The following is a 27,904-nucleotide window of genomic DNA, read 5'->3' on the forward strand; positions in this document are numbered from 1 at the left end:
AATTCCCAATTAACCAGCTGTTCCTCAGTTTGTATTTATACGCACGATCATTACTTTTCACAATTTTTCACTTACCTGTCATTTCCTTCATTTGGGACCATTTCTTCAACTCGGCACAGTAATCTCATAACGGAATCCTGATAGCTGGTGGGCTTTCAAGCCCTCCTAGCCTGATGATTTACTACATACACTGCTTATTCCATTATTGGAGCCATCAATAAAAACACAGATGAGTATCAAACTTGTGAGTTAACGTGACTGGTCCCCCCTGCTCCTGACCCCTGGTTAGCAGAGGCAATGATAAGGCAACCACCCATACTGTGTAAGTGGTCTGATCATGTCCTGTCCTCCCTGCTTCTCTCTCCTCCTCTACGGTGACAGCTTGTGGGGCCACCCATTAATGGGGTGACAAGGCCATCAGTATTAGCAAGACCCAGGTGCTGGGTTGCCAAGATGTGGTGATGCCCGTCATGGGACAGGGAAGCATGAGGAACACCATTTATAAAATCAGGCAGCAGTTGGACTTGGACCGTAATTAATTGCTGCTAGACGGCAAAATCCATGATCTGGAACTGAGAATTGCAGAAAGTCTGTGCAACTGGAAGCTATGCTTCATGCTACAAATTGTAGATAATCTACCCAGGACTGCTAGACTCATGTAAGAGGAAAGGGTATTGAATCTTAAATTTGTTATGTTAACTGTTCTTTATTGTCTTGCAGGTACCTGAGAGTAGATACTTTGATTTTTTTTATTTTATTTTTTCTATTTTTGTCATGTAAGAAATAAGGCTGACTGATCTAAAATTCTCCAAGAGTCCCTTTTTTAAGCCCTTGGATGGTGGTGCAGATTCTGCATTATATATAGAAAAAAAATATTATATACATATTATATATTATATAAAATATTAAAATATTATAATATTTTATTATATATAAAATATATAAATATTTATTATATATAATTATTATATAATATTAAAATATTACATATAAAATGTTATATATTATATATATTATATAGAGAAAAATCATACTTGTGTTGATTTTTCAAACGTTGGAAAACATTTGGTAAATTAGAAGCCCAAATAATTTTCCTGCCTTGTGGAGTCTCACTCATCCTCTGTTAGTTTTCAAAGATCTGTACTTACCACTCCAAGGCCATCACGTCTTCACCTGATCCTGCCAGGTTGATGACAAAATGTAGCCTCCTGCAATGACAACACACACTTGTCTTTTTTCCCTTCAATAACTGCTCAGAGATCAATCTGTTTCCTCCTGCAGTTTCTGTGGCAGGCCTACGGTGCCTTCATAAATAAAAGGGTGCCTTGCAATTCTTTTTGTCTTTTTTTCCCTCCAAAGAGATAATTCAGTACATATAAGTGTATATATATATATGTATTGAATATTATATATATATATATATAAGTATATATAGCTTCTAGGACATCTAAAAATTTTCAGGAATGGCTTTGGTTTTTTCTCAGAAACATCTTTTGGTAAAGCTGAGTCATCTGTGTAGCTACGTTATCAGTCACAGTGCTACAGCTCTCTGATGGCTCACACACAGCCTTACAATTGGGGTATAAGGCTGTCATAGATATGTAGTATCTATATTGCACAAATACATATATATGTTGTAGCATAATTAAAATGTCAAACAAAATGAAAAGCATGTTAGTAATTACCAGGCATTACGTGAGGCTCTGATTTTACCTTGGCTTCTTATTGGTATTTCCCTTCACGAATGACTCTAACAATACAGAACTTCCCAGATTTCTCTGAGGTACCATCTTACATATTTTTCCCCCTCTTATTATTTCCATAAAACACAGAGCTTTCACTTATCTGCAAATTATTATGATTGTAATCTCTTCCATAACTTCTTTTAAAACCATTTTGCACGTATCGGTATACTTGGGCTCTAACACCTCTGCACAGTAGAGAAATATTATCTTCAGTCGTGTTTGTAAAAGGAAGACAAGTAATTTATCCAGGGGTAGACAAACAGAACAAGGATTCGTATTTTCCAATTTTCAGCCCTCTTTTTCAGTCTCATGTCTATCTTCGTTCCCCAGGTTTTACAATGACCTACATATCATTGCATGAGAAGTGCAAAGCCAGCAATAAACACTTTTAGCCTGTAAATAGCAATGATCATCTATGCTAGCTATTTAAGCACAGAACATTTAATCTCTCAGGAAAATAATGTTCTTTTAATCTTCTGGTTTAGCCCTTTGAGAGTCACAAGAATTGTAATTACTGGCACGGTACTTAACTATGCATCAAGTGCTTGAGCACTGCAAATTTTATACATCCCTTTTTATCCACAAAGCACAGATGAAGGAAAAGCTGACAATGTTTTTTGACCTAAATCATCTCCCAGCAGCTGGAGATTCTGCTCTCAGGGGAAAAGGGCTCAGAGTCACCCTCAGCACTTCATACATCCCGAATCCTTTCTCACACACTGCTGTTCTCTGCAGTGTAAATACAGCTCGACGTGGACGCTGAGGTTCTGTAAATATGGGGGCTGTTGGAGAACAAATACTGGGTATGTGTGGCAATGAGGCAGGCTCAGGGTTTTGCTGTTGCTCTCTATGTCTGCTAGAGTAACTACAATAGTGATGTTAAAAATAATCACCTCTTCAGCCAGCATAGCAGTGCTGGCAAACCTGGTTTGGATACAGGGAGGCTTACAGAAGGCTGCTCTTACTGTTCCAGCTCACGTCATTTGGGAGAGTGATGTAATTATGTCAGTGGAAAGGCTCCTTTGGATGGCATCCTCATCACCACCTCTAATGCTCTGAGGATGGACAAGCACGTGAACTGGATTCCCTGAAGCTGAAACAAAACCAGGTGTGCTGTGGGACTGCCTCCAGCATGCTGCAGTTGCAAAGGGGGCTGTAGGACAAAGCTGGGGCCAGACTTGGGTAAAGCTCCTGCAGTGTGCTTAGGGTAGAAGCAGGATCCTCAGCACCAGCTGTTTTCTTCTCCAAATCCTCTCCTACCTTACTGCACCACTTGCTGATGGAGGCACGGTGGGCACCGGCGAATTCCTAAAACAGACACGATCTGACCTGGCGTGGCTTCACAACCCATAGTGAAGTGCCAAATGAGGGAAATCCTGACTAAAAAATTAACCCGCTTCTGTTCAGTAAGGGCCAGGTACGTTCACTATGACTCTGGTTACTGCTATGTGCAGCCCAGTTTCAAAACCAGCATTTTAGGAGGTTGTTCAGCAGCTGCTTTAGTTCCCTGAATTCAGTTCACCATACGCTGCACAAATGCTTGTGGCTATACAGTGCAGGCATGGTACAGGAATAGAAACACACAGCTGGGAAGGAGGAAATGGTTATTTAGGCTGGCCTGAGCAGTGCTGGCGAATGTCACAGGCGAATATTACCCTGAAACACTCCTCTGGAACAGCAACTTCCAAGAAACCACTTAAGAAATTGATTCAAATTGGCTAAATGGTATCAGATAAAAAATGAACTTTATGTTCCAGAGATCCTAAAAGCCTTCTTTATATCCTTTCTGAAAGGAAAATCTCTTTTTTTTTTTTTTTTTTTTTTATGTGAACTATTTTGCTCTTAAAAAGCAACCCAAGTTTAAAAGTAAAAATGGAGGTAAACTCTTCTAAAGGGTAATAAGCCTTCTAATCTGCTGTCAGACTTTTTTAAAATCTTACTTTCTGAATCTCTCTGCAATGAGGTGCTAACAGGTTTCCATCCTGTCTTTTATTAAATTTATTTTGCTGACACTGAGTGTGAGCAAAACTTTATTGTGTCAGCAAAAATTTATTTTCCAAGACACCGAGTTCAATATTGTTTCACATACAGAAGCACGAGCAAGACAGTATTGTCTTTGAAACATTTCCATAGAAGCCTAAATTCTGACCTCACCTCACCCTGGTTGTGAGAAAGCCTGTTTTACAACGCCTACACTGAACATTTCTTTTATAAAAGGACAGGTATCTGTAGGTCTGGAAAGGAAAGTTTCTTGTATGAAAAATGTGCAAAAGCCCCCACTTGGGGAAAATGAGTCTGTTGTGTGGATTTCTTTGATGCTTTCTGAAAAATGGGATTAATGCTCAATCAGCCTTTAATAAATGAAAAGACTAAACTGGGCCTGTGCAGTAAAAAATATAATCTATTTAGTGAAGGATTTTCTGTGTTTGAAATAGTCTACGCTGTACAACGCAAAACTACCAGAAAAACAATATGCCGACGTGATCAGATTGGGAAAAACAAGTGGAATCTGGTGTAAATGAGCTGTGGATTTTATTACAACGCTGGTGAAGACTGGCAGTCATTTACCTAGGAGAAACTAAGAATTAAATGTGGTCTTGGTATACTACAAATAGTATTTTAACTTACGAAAGTGGACCAAGGACACAAGAAGCAATCTTTCCATGTGTGATTGCACTTGCTTGGTAGACTGCAAGTGCAATCTGTAATTGTAGAATAAAATAAAACAACGTAATTGTAGGCAGTGAAAGCATTCCCATTTATTTTTGCAAATGGTCTCATTGATTTGATCTTAACAGAAAATGCAACACGGGGAAGTCAATATATTACCCATAGGGCACACGGCGTGTTGCAGATGTTAACCACACACACGTTTTGAACAGAAAATCGTATTGTTTTCCTACGTGCTCAGTGGAGTCAATGGAAATGTTCCCATTGGCAAATAAGATGTTTCCATGGGAAAGGAGGAAATGCCAGAGTCTCTCTGCCTGTAGAGATAACAGCTACAGTCGCCATATGAAAAAGTTATTCCAGTGGAAAAAAAAAAAAAAAAAAAAAAAAGTTAAAAATAAATTCTGGCAAAAATTCTTATGGTGAGCTGCTTTCCCTGGTTTCGAGAAAGTTTCCAATTGGTTTCCAAAAGGTAACATTCATGCCAGTGGTTTTGTATTTTTCTGTTGTAAAACAACATATAAGCATTTTTCAGAATATTTAATATCAAAAAGACTTTTACAGGTATCTCTGAAGTGTTCTGGTGCCGACTGTTGGCTGTCACAAACCTCTTTTTATCTGCTATGTTGCCAGTCAGAAGAGCCTACTGTGTTCCTTCTCTCCTGAGGAGGTTCCTTCCCAAAGCAGGCTTTCAGACTGTCTGTTTAATGCCTAATACAACCCCTATAAAAAATCCACAGAAGCCATTTCAAAAACATTTCAGTCGGGAAGTCGCTCGAGCCCTTCTTGCATCACAGCTCATTGACCACGTCCCACGGCTGGGGAGCTGCCGTGTCAGGCTAGTAAATATCTGATTAAGGATTAGGTAAATTACAGAATCTGACCTGAGTATTGTAGAAGCCCTCAACCATGGATGTGATTGAAGATAGTAGGAGTATAGCCTCGTGGATTTATTATTCATACTCCTGTATTAGTGGGACGCTGTATTCAAGACATTTGAGGTGCAGAAAGAGGCAAACCAGTCTGTCTTGTCTGCAAATAATCAACCTGCAAGAAAAGCAGCAGGCGTAACAGCAGGCCAGCCGGACTGAACAGGGCTCACCAAGCTGACATGCAAAAAGGGAGCATATGGAAAACCTAAGTGCATATGGACTACCAAGGAGGAATACAGATGCATCGCCTGGGCACACTGGGATGGAAATAGGAAGGCCAAAGCATGGCTAGATTTAAAACTGGCAAGGGGCATGAAGAAGAACGGCTTCTATAGCTACTTTGGCATCAAGGTGACCTAAAAAAAGTGATCCCATTGCTGGGAGGCATCAGCAACCTTGTGATGACATAGAAAAGGCTGAGGCCCTTTTTTTTTGCCTCAGATTTTCTTTTTACTAATCTGCTATAAGGCCTCCCATGCCTCCTTGTCTAACTTTGGGTTCAGCAGTCCTCCCTGTGGTAGGAAGAAGACCAATGTAGGGACTACTTAAACTGACATGCAAAGTTTTTGGGAAGTGCTGGGGTGCATCCCAAAGTACTGAGGGACCTGGCTGATGTCACTGAAGGACTGCTTTTTATCTTCATCACAGAACTTGACAGTTCTGTAAACTGCTAGACTGAATATCCCTTATATACATCATAAGGTAGCAAAAACTACTTCCATTCCTTGTTGGATAGCTAAATTAATGATGGCTCAACTTGGCAGTTCAAAGCAAAGCAGTAAATGTCCGCACCACAAAACTTCCACCAACTGCACCTGTGAGCTGGTATCTCTGATAGCAAAGGAGGCAGGAGCTGAATATGACAATAAAATACAGGATTGCTTCAAATATGTTCTAGGCATACTGACTGCCAAAGATGATTTCTCTGATGCTCATCTGGAAGCTACCAGAGCATGAAAGTCTCTCCAAACAAACAAAAATATTCCACCATTTCTTAATCATGGGCATTCATAAATAAAAATCCTCACGTTCTCTTACACAGTTGTTTCTGAAACTGATGGCATTCATTTCAGGAAGAGCTGTGTATTTATCCAACCTAGCCAGTCAATTGTACTTGCAGGCCCGGACTGTTGCTAAATCAGATCACTTCCCATTAATCAACATTTAAATTTGAAATCAAGCTGTGGGCAATCAGGTAACACTGAGAGTGAGAGTGCATGACTAATGCCTGTGCATTTCCTTCCTGTTAGCTATTGTCAATGAATTGCAAAAATGTGAAGTTCCTTCTCCTTTTTTTTTTTTTTTATTATTATTATTTTTTTCTTTTTTTTCTCACTAGCTGAGGCTCACGAGCTTATGAAAACACTGTCCAGCTGTGAATCTAAGGAAACCACATTGAATGTAAACAGAAAACTACCCAAGGGGAAAAAAAAACAACTGATCAAAGGGTGAACAAGGGCAAAGCAAAGTCTGTCCTTGAATTCCTGCAAGGAGCTCTGAATTATTTTAACGGCAACCCTATGCCCTGCACTACTGCACTGAACTGCCTGGAAAATGCACACAGAACAGAGCTGCTGCTGCAAACAGCAGTGAAAAATGTCCAGCACGTGATAGAGCAGACTGCACAGAAGTAGAGAAAAGAGATGGGAGCAAATCCCAGGTATTTGGTTCCTAGTCTTAAACCAGGAAAGTTCTGAATCCCGTGCTCATTTTAAAAGGCAGAAATGTCTCATTAAATATAATTTAATTTATAAATCTAAGGTCAAGCATACAGTAAATGTTTTTCGAGACTGATTGTTCAGTATCCTCCAAAATCAAGTGCTTGCCTGGGTCTTGATTGTGAACGTGCAATAAGGAGATTTCTTATTTCTGAATGTCCTTCAGTCACGTGTTGTGTAGCATAACCGACAGACATATCCGAATAATATGCTAGTGGAGAAATGTTGTGTCAGAGAGAAATGAGCCTTTTCAAAACACAGTTTTGGAACAGTGCTGCTCAATATGAGGGAGTTGAATACTGGTTGGTGTAGCTGTGCATATTGCAGTGTGGCAAATACCAAGTCCAGTTCAACTCTCACTGACAGGGTGGAGTCCACAGCAGCGGGCAGGGCATCTTTCTTCCTGTCATTTAAAAACTGAAAAAAAAGGAAATGAAGGAATGGTGGCACTGAATAAGGTGTCTGCTTGCACTGCCTAGAAGACGATGACAAATATTTAATGTAGGCAGGTGTGTAAAATTGGCAGCTAAAAGAGGATCTTCTACCTGCTGAGAGTTAATTTCTCAAATATCTGCCTCATCACCCGTCTGAGTGAAGCTTGGCCCCAAACCATTCTCAAATTTCTTTTTTCCTTAAGGCATCACACATTTCTCTGTGAAACAGCGAGTGCAGGCAATGCTGCAGCTACTGCTGCCTGGGTCTCATTAACAGAAGCACCTGCTCTGCCCTGCTCATGTACCAGGCGGGGAAATGAGTGAGGAGAAGAGCAAAACTCAAGAATCTCTTTTAGTTGTCATTTGCCAGCTTCTTTGCAGGGTCACAGAGTGACATCTCTCCAGCAGAAGGTTTCTACTGAGCAAAGCACCTGAAAAACCTCAGGGTCTTGCTGCTCCTCACCCTTTCCTCTTAGGCAGCTAAAAGCTTTCTTTGCAGAGCAGGAACTTTCACTTAGAGACACAAACTACGTCCCAGCACAGTCTATTTATTTAACTTGCAGTTTTACAGTCCTTTCTCTTCTTGGGCTAGGCTTGGTTTTATTGCACTATAAATGTTTCTCATTTACAAGTAAGGAAACAGCACAATGGTGTTCTGCTGGGAGAGCTGCCTGCATCCGTCTGTTGCTAAGAGTCTTTCTGTGTCTGCTTGCCTTCCTCCCCTTCCTAATTGTTTTTATCTATTTATTTCCTTGACGTTAATTTCAATTCTAATCAGCAACTACAAACTCATGCCTGGTGTTTATGACATTCTTTCTGCACTCTGATTCAGTTCAGATTTTGCTGTACTTAACACATTTTTTTTCTCAATTCTTACCCTAATTTTTCCTATTTGAAGGAAGTATTTCTTTTTAAAGAAATGTTGTACAGAACCAGTAATGCTTCCTAAACCCTGCCTGCTTGCATCACTCAAGCAGTATAAAATGTCAGATCCTGGCAATCATCGGTCAGATTAAAGACTGCCGGCAGAATGCCAGAAGAGCTTGTTTTTTTTTTCACCACCTATTGCCTTCTCCCAGGACTTTAAAAGGTGCCTCAGTACAGAGATGCATAGCAGACTGAAAAGAAGGGACCTGAAGCCCATGTTCCTACTGAGATATCCTTGAGATGCAAGTTTCAGTAGCTTCTGTAGCTGATGCCAGAATAGGAACAGAAAATAAAGAGATGTACCTTTCCTTTTGAAACTCCCATTCACTTGATGTTAACAGCAGGAAAGGATTTGGTAACCATCTAAAAACGTCAGTGTGGTCCAGCGGCCAATACTGTCCAGGCATCAGAAATATTTTTCTTCTCTCCCAGGCCTGCTCACAGCTCTTCTGGCCTCACGCCCCTAGAGTACCCCTGTTCAGTGAGACAAGAAAGAATGGGAAGAAATTAAGGCAGGAGCTAGTCCATGAATGCAGATGCTACAGGCAACAGAGAGAGATAACAGGAGAGAACAGGAAAAAGGAAAAAGAGAGGAAGAATTTGGAAAAATGAAAGAATGATCAAGAAAATAAGACAGAGAAAACTACTAAGGAAGTATCTTTTTTTTTTTTTTTTCTTTTTTTTTTCTCCAGAAATATTCAGCAGCTGTAGGTTGTTTTTGTAATGATAAACTAACACTGTATAAAACATTTCACTGTCAAGAAATTAGGATATTTATTAAATAAGGTGAGCAGAGGAGAGAAAGGGAAATGCATGGGAAAGAACAGAGAGGCTTTGGGGGCAAAGGAAGAATCCCACTGAAACATAAAGCCCTCATCTCTTCTGAATACAGATCTTCTCTGTTGTCCCCTGGAATAATTCTTAAGTGAGTATCTTTCACATTTAATTTATACAGAGGTATTTTTAATCTAAGAGCCTGACACTCTTTCCAAACTCTGCTTCGCCTATTTTAACTTGCAGGGCAGAGGCTTTATTAGCTTTAATGCATTGTGGAAAGGTCAAAACGAAATTTCAGGTCGCTAATGCTGTCTGGTACAGCTGAACATGCAGTCTCATCCAGACCATTTGTTAGGCAGCAAAATTTATCAGAAGTCAAATGTTTTTGGTAGCCCTGCAATTGCAGAGAGTCCAAAGCCTTATTATGTATGCATTTCATCAGAAAGCTTCCGTCATTAATACAACTTTTTTGTTTCAAAATTTGTAAACAGTCCCAGAGAGTGAAAATGTGTTTCTGTTTTTGTTTATGCTGGGCCTTTTTTTCCCAAGCAGTAAAGAATCTTCTATTGAAAGTTGTCTGTACACCCACTTCAAAATTTATTCTCATGAATATAGCATTAACTGATATTAATACTGCAATATGGAGGAAAAATATGTCTGTTAAACAAGCTACCAGAGCTGCCCCAGGGAAAAGGCTAGTCAGGAGAGACTAGAGATCACATCTGTCACTTGTAAAAGGACTGCATGTTGTTATATCCACTGCCAAAATTATCTGCTTCCCATGTGTTACATTAATACTTCTGCATCTTGGCTTCATTTTCTTGAGGTCAATGAAAGATGAGTGGAAGTTTTATATGTGTTTGTAGAACCATGGCCTGTGGATGCTGTGTGAAGCAGAGGTCAATTCGGCTAATATTATTTAAGTCATTTACCACTCAGGCTAGACAGGACCTAGGACAACTATTGCTGAAGTTGTTTTCCAGGGAAATGAAACAAAAAAAAAAGAAGCAAACAGCTGTAATAGTGCCTTAAACCAGCATGAACTACAGGAGAAAAATACTCAGATACAAATGGAAAAATATTTTTTCTTCACAGAATACCACATACATTGTTCTTCTGGATATACATTCTTGGCCTACAGGATTACTCTGTAGTTTTCCATAAAATACTTTTAAAGGTATTGTAGGAACTACTAGCACATCCTTCTTGGAGTGACTTTTTTCAGTGCTGGCTTATTTATAAATGTATATGCAAAAGACTTAAGTAATACCAAACATTTGCCACCATTAGATCTTTTTTTGGAGCTTAGAAAACGCCCATCTCTTCCTCCCAGCAACTTTCTACTGTCTACGATGATGAACCAAACAAGCTAATGAGCTTGATCCGTCCTGCCTGTCTTCCTTGTGTGACATAAAACATAGATCTACTTTTTATATTCCCGTTGGAACATCAAGATTGTTTCAGAAAGCTTCAAGAAAAGCCTTCATCTTCATGACATTCATTCTGATTTGATTGCAATGTTACTAAATTAGTTCTGAAACAATTTCTCCTCGTGCTTGATACTGACACTGCAGACAGCAAAGGACAGTCCGAAGAATCAGTGCATCAACAGAATTCCCTCTGACTTACAAGGTATCTGCGAAGAAAATTGATGGGATGGAGGATGAAAGCAAAATAAAATACACTGAAGAGTTTTAAGTATCTGCTTAAGGTCTGTTTATTACAAAGTGATTCATTAGATTGCTTAACAAGGATGGATATAAGTATACAATAACTGTTAATCAAATGTTGAAATGGAATTGACAATTAACTACTTAGTTAATTGTAAAAACTCATGTTCCATACTTAAAATCTCTCTGAAACTTCAAACTCACAAAGCTCTACAAAAATGCTGTCTTCAGCATTTTGTATTTGTCATTTTCCTGGTGCGTTCAATAGCTGTGTAACAGCACGAGTTTAGAAAGCTGGATGTGAATAATCTTTAATGATTTTATTAGAAGCACAATTAACACTTTAAACATATAAGCACTTTAACTACATTTTTTTTTATCCAAAGAACCAAATGATTTCATTACCTTGCTTTCAGATTCCTTTTTGCAGAAAAAAACACCTCTTCAAGGATTTATATTGGTGTAACACTGAAATAAAATAAAATAAAAATAAATCTACATCTTCTAAATACTGTGAATCATGGACCAATTAATCCGAACAACAATCCTTTGTAAAAATTACAGTAGAGCAAATAAGATGTGAACACAAAATACTACTTCTTACACAAAGGATAACGTAGCTTCATTTGCTGTGTACTTTTAGAGTCTAATGAAACAAGAGGAAAGTGGTGCACCATAGTGAATGTGAAAGCTGTACCATGCCCTTGGATATGGGCATGTACAGCAATACTAAGAAGAAGCTTTAATTGCCTGTGTTTACTTAAATGCACAGTTTTAAACATACGCCCTCAAGAGGAAGTCTTTCAATATCAGATCTGTGGAACAATCCAACCCTTCACTGCCTTGCTGGGTATGTTTGACAGGCCTTTGACAGTACACAACATTGTGTTTATCACAGAATCCTAGAATCATTAGGGTTGTAAAAGCCCTCCAAGATCCTCTGGTCCAACCGCCCCCCTACCACCAATGTCACCCACTAAACCATATCCCCAAGCACCACGTCCAACCTCTCCTTGAACACCCCCAGGGACGGTGCCACCACCACCTCCCTGGGGAACCTGTCCCAATGCCTGGCTGCTCTTCCTGAGAAGAAATGGCTCCTCATTTCCAGCCTGAACCTCCCCTGGCACAACCTGAGGCCATTCCCTCTGGTCCTGTCACAGTTACCTGTGAGAAGAGGCCGACCCCAGCTCCCCACACCTTCCTTTCAGGGAGCTGCAGAGAGCAATGAGGTCTGCCCTGAGCCTCCTCTTCTCCAGCCCAAACACCCCCAGTGCCCTCAGCCTCTCCCCATAGGACTTGTGTCCCAGGCTCTTCCCAGCTTCATGGCCCTCCTCTGGATGCTCTCCAGGTCCTCGATGTCCTTGTAGTGAGGGGCCCAAAGCTGAACCCAGCGCAGAGCACAGGGGGCGATCACCTCCCCGGCCCTGCTGGCTGCACCATCCCTGACACGAGCAGGGTGCCGCTGGCCTTGCCCACCTGGGCACACTGCCGTCTCGTGTTGAGGTGAGCACTGACCAGCTCCCCCAGCTCCTTTTTCACTGCTCAGCTTTCCAGCCCCTCTGCCCCAAGACTGTAGCACTGCACGGGGTTGTTGTGACCAAAATGCAGGACCTGGCACTTGGCCATGTTGAACCTCACCCCCTGGGGCTCTGCCCATCGATCCAACCTGACCAGGGCCCTCTGCAGGGACTTTCCATCCTCCAGCAGATGGATACTTCCTCCTAACTTGATGTCATCTGAAAACTCACTGAAGGGGCACTCAGTTCCCTCATCCAAGTCATCAATAAAGATATTAAAATGGGAACATCAAGAAGAAAACAAAAGAGATCTATTTATGAAAATGCTGAGAAGCCATTTAAACCCGTCTCTTGCCTAATACCTGCTGGCTTGGCCTGACTGGTGCAATCTGCCCCTGACATGGACGCCACACGTAGGAATGTGGCAGGACAGCGCCATGCTGGGAGCTGCAGGGCAGTCACCAAGCTCAGCATTTTCAGTCAGGATCTGCAGCCAAGAAGGGGAAGGAAGGGTGGGCGTCCTTTGCATACCCGCCCTGTGTCCTTTGCATACCTGCCCTGGGGAAAACGGGCGGGTGCTAGCATCTATTACCACTGCGAGTAGAGTCCAGTTCCCTTCATAGGGTTCCTGCATTAGTTACAGGTATGTGGGAATGACAGCGCAGATCAGAGGTCTGATGTGAGATTTAAAATAAAAAACTTAAACTATACACAGAATTATGTATTTAAATTTAAAATTATATAAAGCCTTGGAAAGGGTTTATATAGAGGGTCTATATTCTATAGGGGTCTATATTCTAAAGGGTCTATATTCTATATAGAATAGAAGCCTACCCTTCTAGTGAAATTTCAGAAAATCAGTCATTAAGAAGGGTGGACAAATACAAGATGAGGAAATCTCTTTTCATGTACCATGCACAACTGCTGAGGCGAGACGTGACTGCATTTTCAGGACAAAATTTATTTTTTGGGGACACAGCGAAGCCAACGAGCCCAGCCCTGCCCTGCTGGCTGGGCGTGTGGTGGGGCGCTTTTTGTGAGAAGTGCTTTGTAACGCGGGTCCCCAACTCCTGGGAGGGGAGCAGGGAAGGAGGAGAACCCCTTGGGGCTGAGGGGGCTGTGGGGTGCGACAAGGGCTGAGGGGCTGTGTGGCGGGGAGGGCCCCGCGCTGCTCCTTTAAGCCCTCGGTGGGCGGGGCCAGCGGGCGGGGTCACGTGCGGCGCAGCGGCCGGAACGCAGGGAGCGCCCCGAGCCCGGGCGGCGCCGGGACCCCGAGGGGGGAGCGGGAGCGGCGCGGGGTGGGGGAGGCGGGCAGCGCGCGCGCAGCGGGGCCGTGCGCGTCCCCGCGGCCGTGCCCGCGCTTCGCGTCGGGAGCGCGCCTCCCCCGCCCCTCAGCCGGCGCTGCGCGGCCTCAGGCAGGCAGGCAGGGAGGCAGGATGGAGCTGTTCCAAGCCCAGGACCACTACATCCTGCAGAGCGGCGAGCGGGCGCTCTGGTGCAGCCGCAGGGACGGCCGCCTGCAGCTGAGGGCCGGTGAGGGAAAATGGCAGCGGCGGGGGGCGGCTCGAAATGGCGGGCGGGGGGGTCCGGGGGGGAGGGGGGGGAGGGGGGGGGGGCGGCGAGGGGGTCCTGAGGGGGGTCATGAGGGAAGAGGGGGGTCCTGGGGCTGGGAGGGGGGTCTGGGAGGGGGGTTTTGGGTCCCTGGGGGGGATTTTTGGGTCCCTGGGGGGGATTTTTGGGTCCCTGGGGGGGATTTTTGGGTCCCTGGGGGGGATTTTTGGATCCTTGGGGGGGATTTTTGGGTCTCTGAGGGGAGTCATGAGGGAAGAGGGGGGTCCTGGGGCTGTGAGGGGGGTCTCTGAGGGGAGAGGGGGTCCCTGAGGGGTTTCCTTGCTTCTTTGAGGAGCACAGCTGAAGGGTGCCGGGGCTGTGTCCTAAGCAGCTGGGTATGTGGTGTGTGGCACAGGGTATGTGGTGTGTGGCACATCACGCAGCTGTTACTTACAGCTTTCTGAAACTGGGGTTTGTGTTAGGTGAAAAAAGCCCCCTAAACACATATAGAACCAGCTCTGGGTGAGTACAGCCCGCTCCGTGAGCCTTAAAAGGCTGGGGCGAGCTCCGGGTGAGCAGCGGCTCTCAGGTGTTTATCCACAGACCTGTTTGTCGCCCTGCTCTGTCCCGTGTCGCGTCCTCACGCTTCAGTCCCGGTGCTTTTGTCCTTTTGGTGCCGTTCCTGTGCGTCTCTTGGGTGATATTGCAGCCCGTCGGGTGTAACGTGACGTCTCGCTCCCGGTTCCAGGTCGGAGGTCTGGCAGCGCTAAGCTGATAAATCACCTCACAAAACACCTCGTGGTCCGCGAGACAGCAGTGCAGCTGGTCAAGGAAATGCGTGTTTTCACACAAACTCAGTGTTAAATTTGCTGTATTGTAAATACAACAGGCATAAAAGCTCATATTCTACCCGGAGTAACAAAAGCACAAACTCGCGGGCTGGTTCTGGAGGCAGCTGTTTGGAAGCTTGGGTTTGAAGCATCAGTCACTTGTTTTCACGCAGCTGCTGCTGTGATTTCCCAGAGCCCATCGGCTTCGGGGAGGCTTTGCCAGGGCTCAGCAGTCTGTCTGTGTGCTCCTAAGCAGGACTTGGTCTGTAATGGGACTCTGTGCTTCCAGTCCGAATAAATGCGATGCCTGTTGTGCACGACCCGCTGAGTAATGAAAAGTAACCTGAGAGTTAAGTCTCCTAGCCTGCTTGGTGTTCTTGTTAGTCACTCTTTCCTATTTCAGTGGATTTTTGGTTTTGTTTTTCCAACTCTGTGGCTCTGGATGGTCTTAGTGAAAACGGGTTCTAGTAGGGTGAAATGGGATGCCTTGCTGGGTAGGCTGAAAGGAAGCCTGAGAAGGGAGCACTTTGATCGCAGACTGATTTTCTTGGGTCAATAACTCTTCTGTATGTGAAGGCAGAGCTGGATATCCCCGAACTGGACAGTTTTATTACATCGGACCAATTATAATCAAGGCCACTGAGCGGAAGTGAGTAAATAGATTGCTGTGTGATGAGTCAGTGCTGAATTAAAAAAAAACAAAACAAAGTCATAACTTGTATGCATTGACATGTTGAATAGTCTGTTGAAAGGCTATGATCTAACTGTGTCTCTACCAGTTTTTGGAGGCCTTGACTTAATTCTGAGCAGAATTTTGGGGGCAGAGTAAATCATTACACATCCGTGGGTTGAAACGGGCAGTCCTGGCAAACCTTGCAAAGCATTGCTTTATATGACAGGTCTAAGTCTAAGGAGCTGAAACTGAGCTTTATAACACTCTCCTCCCTCAACCATAAGGGCGCGTTCAGAAACTTGCTCATCTTGAAAACTGTATTTCAGACTTCTTTGAATCGTGGCGAGAATTTGGATTAAAAACAAAACAGCAACAGAACAGTGAACTTGTAAATATTTGCCGTAAACAAAGTCTGGGGCTGGCCGAGGTCATGCCTGCGTTTACATGATGTCTCTCTCTGTTGGTGTTTTTCTTCTGTGAAGTGAAAGTAGTAATTGAGTCACCTGCAGGCAATCTGAATCCTGTTGGCATCGCAGGTTGTTGGGGTTTCGATGTTCGCAGTGTGCCTCTTCCAGTGTGGTAGAAAAACGTTGTTTAACCCTGCTCTAAGCACCTCGCCTCAGATCTTGATCTGGAGTTTGTTCACGCGTAGCTTGCCCTGTTTGTGCTCTGCTCAGCTGCTCTCAGCCAGCGGTTGTATGTAGATTACGGCATGGTTTTATTGCTGTCACGGCTGTAATTTATTTATATCTGCGTGTGTATATATAAAAGAACAGAAGTCGTTAAGGCGCTGAATTCTTCTGTCACTAGAAAAAGGACAGACCCTCCTGCTGAGTGAAAGCTTCAGCTCTCGCTGTGTTGGCCTTGACGATCAATACCTTGAGCAGCGGTGCCAGACGAAACGAGACTGGGAGGGAGCAGTTGTTCCAGAAAGCAGGGCAGTGATGCTGTCCTCTCCACCCTGCCCAGCCTTCTCCCCACCCCTGCAGGAGGAACAGCCCCCACAGGTTTCCGAGCATGTCTCAGACAGGTATTTGGACCCAGCTTTTGGGCACTGCACGCTCAGATTCCATGACCTGCTTGTAAGAGGGAGGCGGTGATAAGATGTCTCACCTCTGGAGCTCAACTAGGGGCAAACGAGCAGTCATCTATTATTAAATGCCTTAGGAAATTAGCGTTACCGTGTTGGTTTTCAGCTGTTGGAAATGGTTGTGAATGGCTGGTTCAGCAACTGAAGCAGTACCTCTCAATAGATATGTTTTAAAAAATAATAAATTGCATAGATATACATGTCTTTTTTTCTAATGAGAGGCTTGTTACCAAACAGTGTTTTTCAGAGTATTGAGGAAGAGATGTCCGGTTAGGTGTCTTCATCTGATAGCATGAAATCTGAACTGAGTCACAAGTTATAATGCAACCCAACATTCCAGCTCTGGGTGCTTGCCCTACTCCTCAGCGGCATTACAGAGTCACGGAACAGTTTCTTGTCAGAATCCCTGATATTCTTCTACAGTCAGAAATCATGAAGACAAATCCTTTGAAGTCTAGTGAAGGTGAAGGCCTTGAGGACAGAAGCCCACATTTGCTTCGTGTGAGGAGTGCTGCCCCGATCCCAGGGGATTTATCAGCAGGTTTAAGGCCCCAGAAGGGTCCTGCGCATCGCCCTGAGGGATGGCAGCCCATGTGTTAACTCTGGCTGCTGAACTAAATATGTCACACAAAACTGACTTCCTGAGGTGGCGTGCCTTAGAAATGGCCTGTCTGTTCTGGAAACTATTCCATGCCAGAGACTTGCAGCTTTAGAGTTCTCTCTGTTTTACGAGCTACTTCCTATGGGACCTCAAGCTGTTTTTTCTGACACTTCAGTTTCAGTTGTAGCAGTTGCGGAGCTGTTTCTCAGCAGTGCCTGCTCGTGCTGTTTGGTCCCCTTCCTTCGCTGTCAGCACAACATACGTGTGATGCGTGTGACAAACCAGATGTCAAACTGATCTGTGTTAAATGCAACCCAGCAAAAAAGGGTGCTCAGAACCAGCGAGCAGTTAGTTCCCTGTTGCTGCTTGCTCTTTCCTACAGAAGTGAGCAGGGACTAGAGGAGAGCTGTGTGCTGCTGCACATCTTTATCTACTCAAATACATACATTAAAGAGTTCTGTACCTTCTGCCTGGGAGGTGAGATCTTCAAATGTATTTACCAGAGGGTTTTTCCTACTTTCCTTAAATAAGATGTGCTTTGTAATTTCACCCACTTTTTTTCTTTTTTTTTTCTAAATGGATCCTAGTTAAACAAACCCTGGGACTTAACTGAGTATGCCACATACTAACCTAGTTAGAAATAAATGTTGAGGTGAGGTGTTTCTGGTTTAGTTTCCTGTTGAATCTTACTGGCAGAAGTGAAGCTGAATGTAACGAGGCTGTCCCCATCTTCCCCCTTCTCCTCCTGACTCTTCCTTATACGAAGAGGTCTGGAATTGTCCCAAGTCAGAAGCATAAAGTGTCCTGGAGTTCCTGCCTGCTCTGAGATGACTTCTGGCTTTAAATAAATGAAAACCCTTTTAAGCTTGATATGCTGATTCTTGCGAGTTGACTGTTTGCTCTGTAAAGGAAAAGATAACTATTTTGGGGTGTGTGTGTGTGTGTGTGGCAGAGTTTAATCAAATCTGCAGTTCAGGTGCATTTGGGGCTTGTGTTTTGGTAGCAGAGGTCCCGTATCTTTGACCTCTCAGAGGTTAGTACTAACTGGTGAGATGGAGGAGATCAGATTTAACTGTGACAGCAATATTGACAGGAAACAGCCCTTCATTTGAGAGGGGTCTGCACCTATACCAAAGAGCTTGTGGCTTTTCCATCTGTGAGTGTCGATGTTCTTGTTACTGGCTTTGTCACCCGGAGGTGAGGGGGGTGTCTCAGCTGTATGTGCAAGTCAACGTGAGAACTTTGTGGCAAGCTTTACAAAAACCTGTCTGAACTGCAGGGAAAGGCAAGTATTTCTTTCATGTGCCACTTAGGCTCTTTCAAAACAACTTCTTTGTTTTTGGAATGTGATTTTTGTTGTTTTTGTTATTTAATGGATACTATTCAGCCTGCAGGAGAGACCTCAGGTTGCTGAAGTTCAGCTACTGGAAGCTGGCAGAGCTACCCTGCACCTGTGTGTAGGGGTGATCTCTGGTTTGACTCAGGCAGTAGCTACACTGTCCTTGACTAAGATACAGAGTTTTTTCTGGCACGGTAAGTGGGCAGTATGAAAATACTTTCCTTTTTTTCTGTTGAAAAACAAATGCTTCATAATGGAATTATCATCATGAGAAACTGGTGATGCTGTAGCTTTTGAGAGACTTCTAAAGACGCTGACCTGAAGGCTTTGGTGACCAGAGGAAGCGATTTGGTGGGCAGCTGGGCATTTCCTGGCAGTAGGGGTGAGGCTCCCAGCAGGAAAACATTCCTTCGCTGCTGTTCCAGCCTGTTGCATGCCAGCTGCAGCTGGAGCCCTGAAATGTCAGGGGACTTGGCCGTAACTTCCTCTAAACAGTTCCCTCCAACTGTGAGAGGTGTTGGATGGTGGCTTGAGGCTTTCTTTTAGAGGTAAACTCTGCAGAGTTGTATCAAGCAGCTCTGAAACGTAGCTTAAATATTGAATCTTGTTGAAAGTCATTGTTAAGGCTCTGTATTGAGACTTAAGGCCCGGAGTCTGTCAGGCTGTAATTTTTCCCTCAAGTGCGTCAAAGATTCGAGACAACAGATAAAAGCAATAAGAGCTTCTGTCAGTGTCTGGAGGTTTCATGATTCATGCTCAATATAATAAAGAACACAATTTTTTAATATACTTAAAGGTTTTGAGATGAATACACATTTGGTAGCTCAGAATTTGCTTCTCGTAAGCATTACATTTGCTATAAACTTCGGCTTCTGAAAATTACTTGTGTTCATTGAACCTTCTATATTTGTTACAGAAATGCATATGGTTATTCCAACAGAAATTCCCACTTGCAATTAACAATCTGTATCTCTTGAAAACGCAGCATTCTGCCACACGAATCTAATTTGATTGGGGATGATTTAACTTGTTTTTCCCAATTTAGAGAGCTTTCGCAAGCTTCTTTTCAGTCATGACTTAGCCATACTGCTTACTCCTGCAAGTATCACTTGGAAAATCTTAGCCAGGAAATAACACATGGCAAGAGGGAATATGAAAACAAAGAGCCCACTTAAGAGGGGGTGTGGGTGGATACATGCAGGTTTTTCTTCTCCCTCCATGTAAACTTTTTGTGTAGTGCTTCAATTCTTGTAGGCGGGACTCACGTTTCCAGCTGGTGGTCTTCAGTTTTAGCAGCTGATTGTGTTTGAAATATACTCTTTATCCTTTAGTTGCCAAAGTCACCGCATTTATGTCTTCACAGGAAACCGAGTAATAGGAGCAAATATCAAGAAGGCACGAGAAACCTTTAAACAGATTTCTGGAGGAGAAATTTAGAAATAGCACAAATTTCTTTTATGAAAGCTCTGCTTTGGTAAACACATATCAGCACTCAATGATGCATTGCATATGCTTGTTCCAAACACCTCTACCTCCCAAAAATAAGACAAGGAATTATTTTCTGAATAGCTGAACTGACATTAATAGAATTCCACCTGAAAACGTTGGTCTTCATTTTAAGGAAGAAATCTTACTTGACTAGAAGCCCTGAAACAGCGTTTGTGTTGTTTGTGGAAAACTGAACACAAGCAACTTGAAAGTGCTGTAAGCTTGAAGCTCTGTGTGCCGCAAGTCTTGGTCTCTGATAACGTGCTAGGGATGGTTGGCAAGATCACATGAACGTGCTGAGGTAAATAAATGGCTTGAAATGTGACAGTGCCGAGGTTTAAAGAACAAAACAGAACTCAGAGCCAAATTTAGAAGTGCATGACACTGCCTGGGGGCAGTTGCGAAGTGTGAATGACAAGTGTGGTTGCTCTATTGCTAATTGGGAGCTTGGGTTTGTTTTCGCCACATTTGTTTAGAACAGCAGCAGCGTTCCCACAAATGACCGATGTTTAGCTTTTCTCAGTGCTAAAATGGTTTTAGTAATGTTCAAGTGATACATGGCTTGTCATTTGGTTCTACATAGTCTATTCATCCCCAGCAGTTACTTAAACAACAATAAAAATCTACCTAGCGTGGCATGAAATCCTTTGCTTTCTGTTCAGATACATGAATTAAGGGCTGCATTCAGAGTACGCAAATCCAATTTGTTCTGCAGTATCTCCTGCAGTTGTCTTCTGTAATTCTAAAATGATCATGCTTGTTTCTGTTGAAATATCAAACTGTTGAGAATACGCTTGTGTAGAAAGAGGCACCAAATCGTTTTTTTAAGTTAATTTTGAGGCAGTTTTCCAGTCCATGCTATTCACCGCTGAGTGCTTTAAATGTGATGGGTAGTAGAGGACATGCATGTTTTAGTTTTTAGACCCTTCCATGTAACTCATCCAAAGCATGTGTACGAAAAGAAATGTTCGAATAATGTTACAGAGCATGTATACTGTTAGAGTTACTTAGTCACCGTTCCTGTTAGAGTCACGCTTTCCTTCTGTAATATGAGGAAGCTTTTCAATCAGCTACAAGACTCTCCAGAATGCTTATAGCCTAAAGCAGAGCTGTGCTTTCTGAGCAAAATATGCTGACTGGGAAAAACAAGGAAAGGGGACTGAATAGAGGCAGAAATCTTTGGCTAGAAGTAACTCTTATGCAAAGGATTTCTTAGTCACTGAAGTGCAGCCTGCTTATTCTGAGCTGTTTCCTCCTCAGTGTTTTTATGGGAGCAAGGGGCCCTACAGGTGCAGAACAAGCTGAGGTGATGCTTTCTTTACAACCACAGTCCCAAGTGAAGAGTTGAGCTCCTCCAAGGATGCTAAAGCGAAGAGGCACATCACAGAAATGGTTAACCTCAAAAGAATAGGCAACATGGTACCGAGTAAGTACAACAACAGGACTGAAGATTTTAGGCCAGAGCAGGAAAAAACTAACTTCACTGTAGGTCTGAGATGTTCCGGTTTAACAAAACTGTCCTGTGGGCAGGGGATGGGGCTGATGGCAGCCTTCTCAAACTTGGTGTCCATGAATGACTTATGGAAAGCTTTTGTTTTGTTTTTAACTTGATGGAAGGGGCCTGGGAGTTGAATTCAGTGAGTGTGACGTTCAGCTTGCTCCTGATGAGTTGATGAAGCTGTGTGTGTAAAAGAAGACTGCTGGATGGCTTGTTAAGGCACGCTAATGGAGTGTGCTGTAGTTATTTTGTTGTTAAGTAATCCATATGTGGGGAGCAGGGGCAACTAGAACAGCCTCCTGAGGTGGTTTCTAATACTTCATAATTAGCAATTAGAGTATTTTTTTGGTTTAATTGGATCTGCCGGCACTGTATGCCTTAGAACCGGCCTCAGAACAACTGCTAATAGCAGTTTGTCACGTGTAGTGCAGGAGTTCCTTCCCCAATTACTTGTCATATTGGGTACTCTCTAGACAACTGAATCTCCTCCATATGCTTTTATAGTTTCCTGAGCAGTGCCTGGGGACTCGGGGGATTTTCCAACTGCGGCAGAACACAAAGAAGTGTATTTACCAACACAAGTAATAAGGACTCTTCTGTGAGGTGCATTCTCAGGGCTTGCATCCTGCTTGCTCTTTTGGAGAAGTTTTGCTGTGATGAGATTAGAGCTGCGTTATATGCCCCCATTCCCACTGCTGTAAATCTTGTCCCTGTCCGACCTGAATTGAACTCGAATTGTTCCTGTTCATCCGGTCCAATGTTGAGATAGTTGAGGAAAGCGTCCAAGGAAGCTGAATGTCTGTTTCACTTAGACACAGGCCGGATGGATGCATGCTCTGTGGCGTGCTGGCTCCACCGTAGGAGCACATGCACTCTGTAAAAAACAAAACAAAAAAACTTGCATCGAGTTGCTGTTTGGCAAGTGTGCTTCCAATCCTTAGGGGCTGGAGGATGAACAGGCTCGAAGGTGGAGTAGCAAGGAGAAGACTAGTGGGGATTTTTTTTTTGAAATCCTCTGAGTTTAAGCTAGCTGTGGGTTTTTAAAGATGGGGGGAATGGGGATCAGTGGTGATCGGATTTCTCTGTTTAGAGGAGCACTTCAATTCCAAGCGATTGAGGGCTCTCAAGTCTCCCATGCAGACTGAGCAAGCTGTGTAAATGAAAAGTTAAAGATAATTAAACAAATTATCCCTTCAGCTAGCCACCCGTTTCAAGGATTGGGCTGGAAAATAAGCAAATAAATAAGGATAATACTTCATGACCATAAGGTGCTAGTAGTTGTAAGACTAAGTGTGTTAATGTTCCTCCATCTTTCTGCAATTACAGTAGATTAAACATGAATTTAGGAGTCTGTGCTAGAAAGAACTTAATTAGCCTAAGATTGCTTGGCAAAGTAGCACTTGGAGTCTTTTGTCTTGTAGGAAATACTTTGTGCCCTTAAGTCTTCCCAGTTAACTTGTAATCTTTTAATCCTGGCTAATATTTCGGAACACTATTCAAAGATGAACTGGAACTTGAAAGCGGAGTTGGTTCCCTTTGAAAAGTCATAAGGGCACAGTGGCGCTAATAATGAAGGCTTGTGGTTGTCTTTGATCTGAAGCAGCCAGAACTTAAAGGGGAAAACTTCAACTCTATTAAAATTGTTTTTTTTTTTTTTTTTTTTTTTTTTTTTTTTTTTCTGGAAGTTTACTTTTCAGAGGTCAAGTATTGTATTAGCAGAGCTGGAAAATTGACTTTGAACACGTACAATAGGTTGCTTCTGCGCTTTCTCTTTTTATATGGAAATATCTTGTGTTTGTGTTGGATGCTGAGAAGGCTGTAGGTAAGAATTCATAAACAGAGTGCAGGTTTGGATGGTTTTGTCTATATCCAGCCTGTGTTTGTTTATAAATATGCGTTTATAAGCAGTCCATGTTTATATAGATACATATAAACTGAGCTTGAAGTTCTGGGACGTTCAGTCAATTTTTATACAGAGCTCACTGACAGGAAACGCTTCCCAGCTGAGGTCCTGAAGCTCCTGGGGGTTTGAGGAAGACAAGGAGAACGGCCCCTGAGTTACAGCAAAACTGGCTGATAAATGGCTATTGCTCTTTGAATCGGAGCTGGCAGCAGTAAGGGCTGGGTCAAAGTGATTCCAAATCAAATCTTTTTTTCTTCCTGCCTCCTTAACATCTCCAGACTTGCCTGTAGTCACAGCACGAAGCCGGTGGTGAATCCCAAAGCAGCGTGTTCCCTTGTCAGGGCTTGTGCCTGACCTGGGAGCGACGCTGCTGGGGGAAGAATGGCCAAAGGGCTGGAAAGCGCTTTTGGCTTTTGACCATCTTGCGAGTTGCTTTGTACCACCCTTCCCAGGATCACACTTGTGTAAACACAACCGGGTAAAGGAGCTTTATCTGGTGCTGCTGGTAAGTTCGGAGGGCTGGTGATGGAAATAATCACATCAAAGCTGGTTTTGTTCCCTGCTTGTGGCGGAAGCCCTGGTATGCTGCGATTGCGATTCCAATGCACTCGCTGTGAAGCAACTGTGTGCTCCCTGACTGCTCATCTTAGATGGCAATCAGGAAAAAAAAAAAAAAAAAAAAAAAAAGCAATTTTTTCCCAAATAGCTTGAATTTAGTTAGTCGGGAAAGGGAGGGAATGGGAAATCCTTCCTTTGGGACAGAAACTTGCTGTGCAAGCATGTACCTCAAAGTTTTAAGAGCATGTGGTCTATCAGACCCTGGCAAGTCTTTAAATTAAAACCTCCACAGGGCAAGATGATCTCCCCAAGGAGGAGAGTTTCCAACTCTTTGTTTGGAGTGCAGTGGCTACTTTGGCATCGTGTCTAACAAGCACGGTGCCCTGAGAAGTCTGTTGGATGATGCTGGGTTGCAGTTTCAGGTTGATCAGTCTTTATTCCTGGCTGGCTGTGTTTGAAGGGATCGCTAGATTTCTAGCATGGCATCTGTAGGAAGACAAGTGGAAAGCAAAAGTAACTATTGATGAATTACATTTGAAATTTCTCAAAGCACTTTTTTTTTGGTGTGTGTGTGCAGGGAATAGTCCAGTGTGAGCCTTGTGGTAGTTAATGCTCACTGATAGGTATTTCTTCTTTTTAAAAAAGAAAATTCAAACTTGCAGTTGTGTGGCTTCAGCATTCATTAGTCAAACGCCTTTTATGTATACTATCAGAAGACTTTAACTGAGGATTTTCTTTTTTTTTTTCTTCTGTGGTTATTTTCCTCCTTGGCTTTAGAAAGATCTAGAGCTCTTTTGCAATGTGTATCACTGTCCAGCAACTTAAATTTTGCCGTATTTTACAGTTATTCTAATCTTGTAGACTTCCACTTAATTTTTTGGATCAAAATGTATTTGCAATTGTTGCACAGCCATGTAACCTTCAATCCTTAAAATTATGAGCAAAGATGATGGCTAAAGATACGGCGGCTGCCAGGATTGCTGGGCAGGGGATTAAATTATGGCAAACAGTCCTGAGTGATTTCACAGCACTGAGCAGAAGTCTGAGAGCTGCTTTTGCTGCAACGGAGTAAGCAGGACTGCACTAAACACGAAAGCCTGTATTTTTGGGGGGCAGGGTAGTGGGGCTAGAGAAAACAATCCCTTTATGCTGGTTCATCCACGTTCTGGTTCCAGAGCATGCTTCCTAGAGCAAGAGGTTCCTGTGGCTGAATACTTGAATTGTTTTTATTCAGCGTGATTGGCGTTGGCTCTGAGGCAAGAGAGGGCTACCGAGCAGGAAATGGAGCTATAACTGGTAACCAGGTTCTAATCAGAATGTCAAACCTAGATGTGTTTTATTTAACAAAACCCACTTTGACCCGCTTGCTTCTGTGCTGTCACACATCCTTTCCTATACAAAGTTCTCTAGAAATACTGGTTAAAAAAAAAAAAAAGCGATACTTGCCAAACAAAGTGTGATTCTGCAGTTGGTATTTTTCCATAGCCTCCAGGCATCTCTGCTGTGAGGCTTCTTCACATCTAGATTTTCACTGGATGCTGGAAGAAAAAACCCAAACACGTTCATTTCCACCGATGTCCCTGATGGAGAGTTTACCTGCTACGTCCTGCCTTCCCCCAGGAGCATCTTCTGGAAACAGCCGTTGCTGTTGGGAGCTTGATAGCTCTTATCTCACGAGCAATACTGCCCAGCTGGTCAATCTGCATTTGCCTTTTGAACTCTTAGCATAACATTAGGATTTAACTCCAGAGAGCTCCTCTTTTTGCAAAGCTCATCTGTGCTTTAAGTGAACTGAGGCGTCAGGGGGCAGAGTCAGTTCTCACCTTCTCTAATTCTAGGGAGAAGTATTCCTGCAGAAGTTTTGGACATAGCATATGATTAAGTTGAGGGCTACCTATGTCAAAGTAAACAGCAAAAAATATGGAAAAGTTTCAAAAATACTCCTTTTTACAGTCCCTAATACAGTTTCTTTATGCCCTTTCATATGGGCAAGTCTGAATTATCTTTTCCTTATATCTGCAACTAAAACTAGATCTTGGTTTCCCCCACCCCCTCCCCTTTCTGTAAGCTGCTAGAACGAAACCTCACTTGCCATCCAGGGCTGTCCCACTAATCTTGTCATAGCAGGAAATGAATGGTTTAGAGAGACTTAGGCCCTGTTCGGATTATTAGTTTTGTAGTTACGGTAAACCTGCACTGCTTTGAAGTCTTCTGAAGTCTGGCCTTTTTTTTGCTGCTCGGTTTGCCTGGTTTGGAGCTCTCACGATGGAAGGTGAATGATGAAGAGAACTGCAGGTACCAAAGACAGCAAGAAGTAGGTGATGTTTGAAACAGTACAGCTCTAGAAGGTTCCTGGGGCAAAGATGGCTTGGGGTGGTGTCAGTGAGCTGGGAAGAAGGTGGAAGACTTGAGAGCAGGGAAAGCTTTTTGTGTTCCTCTTTCCTGTAGGCTTGGTGCTGATTTCCACTCAGCGTAAGGATGCTCTTGAGTGTTATTTGGGCTGAAGCTCAGGCTGCCTTTGAGCATGCTTTGTATAAGCACAAGGTTTTTGGCAAACAGGTACAAGACGAATTGTACCCTGAGGCTTCTCTAAGTACTAAATCAAACTGTTCATGCTGTCCCTTATTTCCTTGTGCTCATCTACTTCAGTCTTCTCAGAAACTTAACCAAGTGATGGCGTGATCCCCTCTTACACAAGGCTCTGTGCTAAATGTTTGCAGTGCTCTCTTACAGTGAAGCAGGAAGAACCTGGAGTTTCCCTGCAGGGGTCTCGCATGAGATGGCACAGCCTGGTTACACACACTGGCAGGAGCTCTGTGCTGCCTCCTGCAAACCTCTGGTAAATTTTGCTACTGTGCACACTGTGTTCAGACAGACAAGAAGGAACAATGTGAAACTCCTTTTAAATGAGTGCAGTTTAGGTCTATTCTGACCTCTGTGTCTCGTTTCAATGTCTGTTTCATGATGAAATTAAGCTGAAAGCATGGAATTCTTGGAATAGCAGAGTCTGAATTGCAAATAAGTTGTACGGAGAACATGTGTCTGAAAATCAGTGTTTAACAACTTACTGTCAGGTGTATGTAAGTTGGTGATTGTACCCCATGTCTTAAGGTATTGTGTGAGTCTGTTCCTCAGACCGTCTGTCTGTTTACCCTGGGAGATGACATCTGGACTAGTGAAACACTTCAGTTGGAGAATTCTGCCTCCTTTGGAACCAGTGAGGTTTGGCAGATAATAACAAACATCTTGTCCTTCTTGGTATGGGACAACCTCGCATACACGGGCATTAATTGCTTTTAATGATGCTCTTTTGTTTAAGATTTACTTCTGATTTTTTTCCACATTCTTGAACTTTTAGTACACTCCTATTAGAAACTCGTACTGACTATTGGCGGTGGGTACTCTGACCACAAGAGGCTTTTCGTGCTAATACTGACTTACGTGATGGTTTGATTCCTGTTGAGAGGAGAACCTTTCACAGATGGTGGAGCTGATAGTGTTGCCTTCCTGCTTGCTCTCACACTTCTTGTGGTTCACTAGAACTCATTACTAGTAGGAGAACTGGAAACCATAAACCTTGGTGTACTTCAGTATTGTTCTGTGCAGTTGTGAGACTTCTTTAACAAAAGACACTGTACCCTTGTGTATCTGTAAACATAAGAAGATGTGAAGCTAATAGTAACTGGGTGAATATAAGAGAGCTGGGACTGAAAGTTAACATCTGGTCTTCTTAGAGCTACATTAGCAGCTTAATGATCTGTATTTAATTTCACTATAACCATGTAAAATTTCAATTAAGTACAAATTCCAGTGGATATTAGGAGAATTAAGCCTCCTTTAAACTGAATTATGTAGCCCCAAACGCTCTTATAGTGATTTCCTGAAATAACCAGAAGGGATATGGCTCTAAATAGGAACAAATCATTTGGTCAGCTAATTAAAATGGCAAATTGGTAGCAAGCAAAAACTGAACAGCATAT

At 43.1% G+C, this 27,904-nt stretch overlaps 1 protein-coding gene and 1 long non-coding RNA gene across 3 annotated transcripts in view; one reads left to right on the forward strand and one right to left on the reverse strand.

The window, feature by feature from the left end:
- Window positions 1-1,077: 1,077 nt before the first annotated feature.
- Window positions 1,078-16,181, reverse strand: LOC311440089. The gene is made up of 4 exons (XR_014695201.1): window positions 14,550-16,181; window positions 11,279-11,341; window positions 8,730-8,900; window positions 1,078-1,208 (listed from the first exon to the last, which is right to left on the reverse strand). It is a non-coding gene; the product is annotated as an uncharacterized lncRNA (long non-coding RNA).
- INPP5F (inositol polyphosphate-5-phosphatase F) overlaps window positions 13,728-27,904 on the forward strand; it is a 38,994-nt gene continuing 24,817 nt past the window's right edge. The window contains exon 1 of one of the 2 annotated variants that reach the window (XM_084526534.1): window positions 13,728-13,926. In XM_084526534.1, the coding sequence (XP_084382660.1) occupies window positions 13,830-13,926 (97 nt within the window). In that variant the 5' untranslated portion in view covers window positions 13,728-13,829. Of the gene's footprint in view, window positions 13,927-16,322; window positions 16,478-27,904 lie in introns of those variants that run through there. The other variant, XM_084526535.1, reaches the window with a different exon arrangement.

The sequence above is a fragment of the Aythya ferina genome, assembly GCF_964211825.1.
Source record: "Aythya ferina genome assembly, chromosome: 7".
NCBI lineage: Eukaryota > Metazoa > Chordata > Aves > Anseriformes > Anatidae > Aythya > Aythya ferina.